Source organism: Elephantulus edwardii, unplaced genomic scaffold, assembly GCF_000299155.1.
Source record: "Elephantulus edwardii isolate Elephantulus edwardi_28Jun2011 unplaced genomic scaffold, EleEdw1.0 scaffold00008, whole genome shotgun sequence".
Classification (NCBI taxonomy): Eukaryota; Metazoa; Chordata; class Mammalia; order Macroscelidea; family Macroscelididae; genus Elephantulus; species Elephantulus edwardii.
Genome location: NW_006399758.1, coordinates 2,703,799 through 2,712,008, shown reverse-complemented (window position 1 = coordinate 2,712,008; position 8,210 = coordinate 2,703,799). Strand labels below are relative to the sequence as shown.

Below are 8,210 nucleotides of genomic sequence, written 5' to 3'. Positions count from 1 at the left end.
CCCAAAAACCAATGACTACCCAACACAAAGCAGGTACAGAGGAAGGATACAGTCTTAATGAACACCTTTCTTGATTTTAAACCATGATGTGTTCCCTCGCTCTGTTTGCACAACAGCTTCCTGGCTTAGGTATAGGTTTTGCATGAGCACAATTAAGTGTTCTGGGATTCCTATTCTTCTCAATGTTAGAAAAAAAATTTATTATGATCTACACAGCTAAATGCTTTTGCAGAAGTCATTAAAACACAAGTAGACATCTTTCAAATACTCCCTGCTTTCAGCCAATATCACCTAACATTAGCAATGATATCCTTGTTGTCAGGGCCTCTTTTATCCACCCTAACTCTCTGGCAGTGGGTGACTACTCCACGGCCCTCAGGCCAGCCTTTAACTGTTTTTGGTGAAACATTCTTCTAGGTTGTGTAACCTTGGTTTGTCCACTTGCTATACAGAGGTAACTCGTGGTTGCTGTGAAGCCGAACATGTGACACTGATTAGTCAAATGCGAGAATGGTGACCCATGGTGGACAGTGTTTGGTGAAGTTACCCGATTAAAACAAGCTTGGAAGCAGGAGTGGCATCAACTTCTGCAATAGCTTGCCTCTGGAAACCCTATGAACCTGGAGAAAGGACGAAAGTTATACAGGAGGTGTCCAGAACTTTCGTTCACAGGGTTGCTAAGAGTCCCTACGATTTGGTGGCACTTAACAACAACAACAACAACAAAAACAACAGTAATTTTTAAAATAATCTTCAGCAAGATTTTACTGGCATGTACTATTATTAAGAATATTGTTAAGAAAACACACCTAAAAACATAAAAACAAATAAAAAACAATACTGTTCAAACTTATTCCTTCATCACCATTGATCCTTGATCATAAACAACTTCACAAAATGGTTCTGTGTCAATCAATTCTTTTGGGTGTATATCCTCCATCTTCTTTTTCTTTTTTTATCCTCCATCTTCTACTGATGCCTCCTTGCAGAGGCTTTTGCCCATGGCATCCTTCAATATTGCAACTTGAAACTTGAATTTGCTTTTTGTTTTCTAACTCCAGCTCTTTGCAAATATCATTATAATACTTTGCTTTGTCTGCTCAAGCTGCCCTTTGAAATCTTCAGTTCACCTCCCTCACTTCTTGACTAACCATCTCTTCATGTTAGCCTTATGACATTCAAGTGCAATTCTCAGAGTCTCCTGTAACAGTCAATTTGACCTTTTCTTTCACCTCTTTGTAATGGCTTCTTCCTTTCTTCCTGAATAACATCTTTGATGTCATTTGGTCTTGGATCATTAGTGTGCAATGCCTCAAACCTATTCTTGAGATGGTTTTTTTAATTCAGGTGGGACAGATTCAAGATTGTATTTTGGTTCTTGGGGATTTATCTCTCTTAAATTTCAATTTGAGCTTGCATATGAGTAATTGATGGTCTGTTCCATAATCAGCACCTGACCTGGTATTGATTGCCATGAAAGTAGTCATGGAATACTCATCTAAGAAAGATGAATAAATGTGTCTTTTGGAAGTTAAATAGCAAATGTTCAATAGTATGGATAACAGTGCAAGAGATTAATAAGTATATGGATGGAAAGATTAATCTGTCAACTAAGAAAGGAAGCAACATAGCAAGTACACACTCAACAAATTAATTCATCATGTAGAATTGACTAATATGTCACAATTAATAAGTACTCGAAGAAAATGGGTTTACTCAACAGCCAGCTGAAGACAAAATACATTCAGTGATTGGATGAGCTGATGAATTATTTCAGTCTCATCTTCGTCCATGTTGAGATTAAATTCTTAGGACTAAGTATCTCTGCAAATGAAAGCTTTATTTCTTGTGAAGAATGCTTAAGATGAACTTCCAAAACAGGTAATAATGACCATGTTCAAGATATTAAGCCAGCGATATATGAAGAAACCAAAACTCTAAATGCCTCTCTGTATTCACTTTTTAGTATTGGTTTCCAGACTCCATACTTCAATGCAATAGACTATTTCTGCACAGATAGCTATGTTGCTTCAAAGAACAATAATAGAAACAGCAAAATTAACTAATATTGGTGCAAAAGAAATAATGCTTACCTAGCATACGAATGTACAATGCAGTTTGATCAGAACTGTCATAGGAAATAGCTCCACGCCTCTAGAAGTAAAAAAGAAGACAAATCTGAAATACATGACAATTAAATATGGAAGAAAAAAAAATCTAATTAGTTGAGTCAAATCCAAGTAATCATTTCACATATTATGGATTGAGAAAGAGTAACAACGGTTCTTTGTGAAGTGACATAGTATTAAGTAAAAAACTAGGTAATGAACATATCTAGTTTATAACTATGGCATACTAAATTTATTCCCTGGTAATCAAATTAGAGTTACACTAATTTAGATATTCAAACGTTTGGTCTGTACTAGTTAATCTTAATCTTAAAATGTTGGCAAAAAATAGTGGCACTGTTGTAAAGCGGGACTGACATCTGAGTTGGGGAAAATTTAAGAATTAGAGGGGATAAATAATGTATACTGCATAGAAACAGATGAGGGAGAGAACTGTTTAGGAAGAATATAGAATTAGGTATTATTGTCATGACAAAAGTCCAGAATGAAAGTGGAGTGGACTGGGGGGGGGGAGGGAATTGTATAACAACGAAGTAATTTTTTTTTTTACTTTTCAAAGGGAAAAGCAAACTTGGGGGGAGGGGTAGGCAGGGAGGAAAGTGTGCAACAATGAATTAATGGAAATCCAAAGTTCCTGTAAACTTTCATTAAAATAAAAAAAATTTAAAAAGTTGGCAGAAAGAATTTACTTCCAAATATATATATATATGAATACATTACTCATAGATGTGCAAATACTTAAGTTTCTCATTATGAAGTATTAAGTTTTGACCACAAATATAGCTTTATTATATAAGAACATAATTTTATATCATAAATATAAATAAAACAAAAAGTCTTTTAAAGAATGGACTTAAAAATGTTTTAAATTCATCAATGATAAAAACATCAGTAACTCATTCATTGTCTATCACCTTAAGTGTTTTGTAAGAAATGAATCTAACTAAGCAATCTAGGTAGACTAAAAAGAATTCTGGAAAAATGTACCATAATTTATGAATTATAAAAATGAAAATCTTATTTTCGTGATAGATGTTATTTTCAAAATGAATTTATGGGTTTTGAATGCCCAGAATGCTGTATAGATTTAATTCATTTTTAAAAGCTTATAATTTTAAATGCTTATATATTAGAGTTCCATTTTAATAAAAACAGCACAACAAATTTAATAAAAATTCAGTGTCACACCACTGGTTATGGAGTACTTTCCCACCTCATCTCACCTCGCCAGTGAATGGAAAGAACTAAGAAGCTTCTGCTCGTGACTATTCTAATTTAGCCATCCTGGGAACAGCTTGTGAAGCAAACTACTGTAGGTCACAACATGGGCAAGGCTGAGCTGGTGAGGCTGAGCTGGTCAGAAACTGACAGCCGCAGCACAAACAAGCTAAACTGCAAAGGTCCAAAGGACCCAGACGCACATTAGGAGGAACTCTGAGCTGCCTGTGAAATGCCCCTTACTCACTTGTAATCGTAATCGAACCAAATCATTCAACAATTCATTCTTCTTAGAGTTGTCAGAATTAGTTCATACAGAAGTTCAAGACAAGCATGTTTTTAAACTGAGTAAAGATTTTTTTAAGTACCATAATGTATTTCTCTTATTTGATAACAGCAACATCCTATTAACCAATTCTGTGTCAGAAGATGTTCATTCCATATGCTCTCACACATAATCACACTTCACCTGCTTGTAATTCAATAGATTATATTGGTCTCATTTTGAAGATCAGTAAACTGGTGATCAAAGAACATACACAGAATGGCAACTGGTAACCTTACAAAAAACATGTTAACATACAGGAAGAAAGTGCCTTAGTTTGGAGAGTTTTCTCGGATGTAGCAAAATGAATCCTTTCAGAGTATGCCCCTTTTAACTAGAGTATGAAAGCCCATTTGTGTCTAGTGCCAAGAGAATTTCAATATGGTATCAATCTGAAACTTTCGAAATAATTTAAAAATAGCTCTGAAAATTTTCACATATTCAATGAATACCTTAGCATTAACTTGACCTTCATTCATTAAGTTTGCAAGCTAATCTTTTAAAAACAATAATAGAAACTGTCAGCATAAATGAAATTGAAATGCAAGGAATACATTTAACTGTGAAATACTTTTTAAGAGATTCTTCCATTATTTGTTAAAAGGGTCCCTTCAAGCAAAAAAAAAATATATTCTGAGTATATTATGTTTAAATATGGGGGGAAAAATTAAATAGCAGAGATTAAAATCTTGCTTGAAGAAGAAAAAGAACTTCTTAGAAACCTTTGTTGCTTTGCCAATAGTAATGGCTTTGTAAATTTATATTATTAAACTGAGTGGCTGGATTCAAGAACATTTTTACACAAATCTTGAAAACATAACTTCAAATTGTGTAATCTGAAGTATTTCCAGTGTTATACATTATTACATTCTTTTTCTCCAAAACGAAACGTTTAAAATATGTACACTTTGAAGTGTAATATGTTTTATAATCTTTTTTAATGTTTTATGATCTTAAAAATTAAAAATTTCTTAAAGAGAGTAAGTGTGAGGAAAAAGCTATTTTAAAATCAAGGAATAATGATACCACACAAAAAGCTCTTAAGGAGGAGTGAAGCAGAATAAAAATACAAACTACAACCAGGCATTTTAAGCTTTTCAGTTGACAAGCTTAACTGTCATTTAATCAAATAAAAACTGGAGGAAGAGGAATCTATTTTATTCCTATCAAATCCATAAACTGATGATTAAGGTTTTACAACCCTAAAAATTAAGAAGGCCTACCTTGGAGGCGATCCACTTGATAAGAACCATGGCCAAGGTCCAGATCAATGTAATTCCCATGGGACCAGCCTGAAACCCTCTGCATAACCCCTCCCTCCTGCAGTAAGCAAGGAGGAGGAAGACTTCCCAGGAATTTGGGACTTTGGTAAATGACAAGCCTTCCTTCGGGTAGCACAGAGGGGACACTGACTGACTTGAACCTCGGCAGCTGCCTTCACACAACAATCACCTGACTTCTTCAAGAATGCACGGCTCAGCCAGCCTTTTTTTGCTGAGTGTCGACTTAATACCCTAACGCCAGGGTTGGGGTGAAACAACTTAAGTAAAGTTGGAGGAAAACAAAAAGAAAAATACAACTAACTCTGGAAGGACAGACCTTACAGTCTTACAAAAAAAGACAGGATAACAAAGTTTCTGACTAATCCCAAGCAATCTACAATACTAGACTCTAACACAGTCTAAATGACAATCTAGAACACAATCGAAATACTAGAAAATGGCCCTGAACAATAATGTCTGGTAACACTGCAAATAATGTCTGATAACACACACACAAAAAAAGCTCTTTTCATATAAGTCGCATCATGGGCATAATGCTCTAGCATTTAAAAATATTAATGTATTTTACGCTCTTTTCTACTTTTGAAATTTCTCATTTGTTAAAGCTTTTATTTCCTTTAGAGCTAGAATTCTCATGAATGTTGTTTTTAGGTGCTGTCAGTAGACCACGATGACTCAGCTGAGAATCTAGGAACAAACATCTGGCCCCTGCCCTATCCTACACCATCCCCACTGGCTCTGCTATGATCAAGCCCATGGTTACAGTTACCTCATCAATTTATCTACTTAAGAATGAATGCTTATTTTCGTGTTTTGATATTTTAAAAAAAGGAATGTTAGAAGCTGCCATAAGTAATGTCCAAGCTGCTGAACTCACTTTGGATATACTGACAAAAGGATGGCCTAACAGTGCTTTTTCAAACCTCAGGTGCAATCGAACTTAGGGAAGTATACCTTGGAGATATTTCCCGATCAGTTCCTGGCTACCACAATAAAGCAGTATCACAACAAAGCAAGTCACATAAATACTTTGTTTCTTGGTACATATAAAAACGGTTTAAGCTAGTGTCTATTTAATGTGCAATAAGTAGCATTATGCAGCAGTTTTAAATAATGTAAGACCAAAGGCAGCATAGAGATAAGAAGTGAGCACACACTTTTGAAGAAACAAAACACCAAACAAGTAACAACAATAACACCAATAATCCCCTGCAAATCAGTCAATTGCTTTGCAGAGTGGCTGGTGGATTCAAACTGCCAGAAAGGTTCAGTCTCTGGGTTAACACTGAAACTCTCTCTCAACTATGACACCAGTGCTCTCTGAAATAAAACGAGATGTCAATTTTTAGATACATGTCTCATTCTTCTTAGTTATCTTAAACTCTCTTAAGGAGTGGCAGTATCCCTTCTCCTGACTTATTAATGTGGTTAAGATAAAAAAATCAGTCTGTTAGTGAAAGGGTATAATGACCACTCCCTCATCTGTACTGTGAATTTCCCAGTGGGCCCCTGCTGTGGTCACCCGTCACTATGACTTCTCCCCTACAGTGCCTCAGGAGAGCTTGGTCCTTACACTGGCAGCATGGGAAGGTGGTCCAGTCTTTCTAAGAGCCTGGGTGGCTTATGAGGTGCCCTTCCTTCCCATCTCTGGACTGCTCTCCCTCTCCTGACTCACTGTATTTTCAGAATGAGTGGCCCTAGCTCATCTCTCCAACAATCCTAAAACAGATCTGGTGGCTTTGTAATTGGAAGAGGGCTCCCTGGCTGCAGACAGGAGGACCTAGGTGCCACAACATAGATGCATGCTGCCTGCTGGGTGTCTATGTCAGCCCCTTCTCCTGACATTCCCTGGGCTTTTGTGTCCCCTTTCTATCTCCATGTCCCTATGAGAATTGGTAATCGAGAGCTTTTGTGTTTAAGACTGTTTAGGCCTGGCTTGGTCTTTGCCCTTGATCTTAAACTGAAGCTGCCACTGGCCACTTACCTGCTTAGCTCACTCCTGCCTTATACACCCCCACGCCAAGGGACCCTGAGGAAGTGCAGGGCTGCACAGACATTTATCAGCTGACGTGGGGTCCTGTGGGCCGTGGGCCCCTTAGTGCTTCATCTCAAGGTTTTTTGTGTCCATGGTTCAGCCTGGCCCTGCTCTGTCACACCTCTGGGCTGAGAACAGGAGCCAAATTTCAAGAGCAACTTCTCCCCTGGTCCGTATTTGGTACACTGGTGGCTACTGCCTGAACCTCACTCCCCTTGGGGTATCAGGTACCTACCACACAATATCTCATTCACACCAGCACTACTACAATCCTCTCTCTGCTCCACCTAGTACACCCCAGTACCCTGAGGACACAGCAATTTCTCCTTTATCCCAGGCAGTATTTATTATACAACACAATAAATATTATACAACACAAACTCCCTTTCTATGTGTCCCTGGGGTCTACTGGTCAAAGACAGAATTAGGGATCTGGTCAGGGACGTTGTCTGAGACCTCAGAACTCATTACTGTCATTGTTATGTACCACTAACGTACAAAACAGATTTTCTTTTCACTACTGTAATAAATGCAAAATGTCAAATAATGAGATAGGTGATACATGAGGAATATGTGTATTCATTCATCTCCATGGTTTCTCACAGCAGCCAGTAGTCTATATTCAATAACATTTACAAAGCTGCTTTAGGGAGCTGTTGTGGCCTAGTAGTAAGAAGCCATGTTGTAATCCCAAAGATATGTGGTTCAAATCTACCAGATGCTCTATGGGAGAAAGATGGGCAATCTCCTTTTGTGTGATTAAACGGGTTCTGAAAACCTGCTGGAGGCTCCGCTATGGGTTGATTCCAACTCAACAGTACAAACAACAATAACAAGGTGTTTTAATGTGCTAGATGACAGAGATATGAATGAGCAAAAATACCTCTAGTTTCTACTCTTGCAAAGCATGTATGTCTAATCTGCATTAGTCAAATAACTACACAAATGCATGCAAAAAATCCTGGATCCCATTACGTTGAGAGTTGGAGGGGATTTTCTCCCACTTTCTGAAATGTCCCTGGGTCTCACTGTGAACACTATAACACGAAAAGGCGTGACCTGAACACAAAAAGTAGAGTATCAATCAATGAGCAAGGAAAAGGAAGTAGGTTAAGTAGAAGAGACCCCATGAGGTTACACTGCAGGAGAGTGGAGAAGGCAGAGAGGGGTCAGGTGAGGCTAGAGGACACAGAGAAAAAGGTGTGACCATGCAGCTACCT

General features: G+C 37.5%; 1 protein-coding gene across 1 annotated transcript in view; it reads right to left on the bottom strand.

Annotated features, from left to right (window-relative positions):
- Positions 1-4,955, bottom strand: part of PDE7A (phosphodiesterase 7A) — a 71,305-nt gene extending 66,350 nt beyond the window's left edge. Inside the window, exons 1-2 of the mRNA XM_006880526.1 lie at positions 4,896-4,955; positions 2,094-2,154 (exon numbers count right to left, since the gene is read on the bottom strand). Coding sequence (XP_006880588.1) covers positions 2,094-2,154; positions 4,896-4,955 — 121 coding nt within the window. The remainder of the gene's footprint in view (positions 1-2,093; positions 2,155-4,895) is intronic.
- Positions 4,956-8,210: the final 3,255 nt, after the last annotated feature.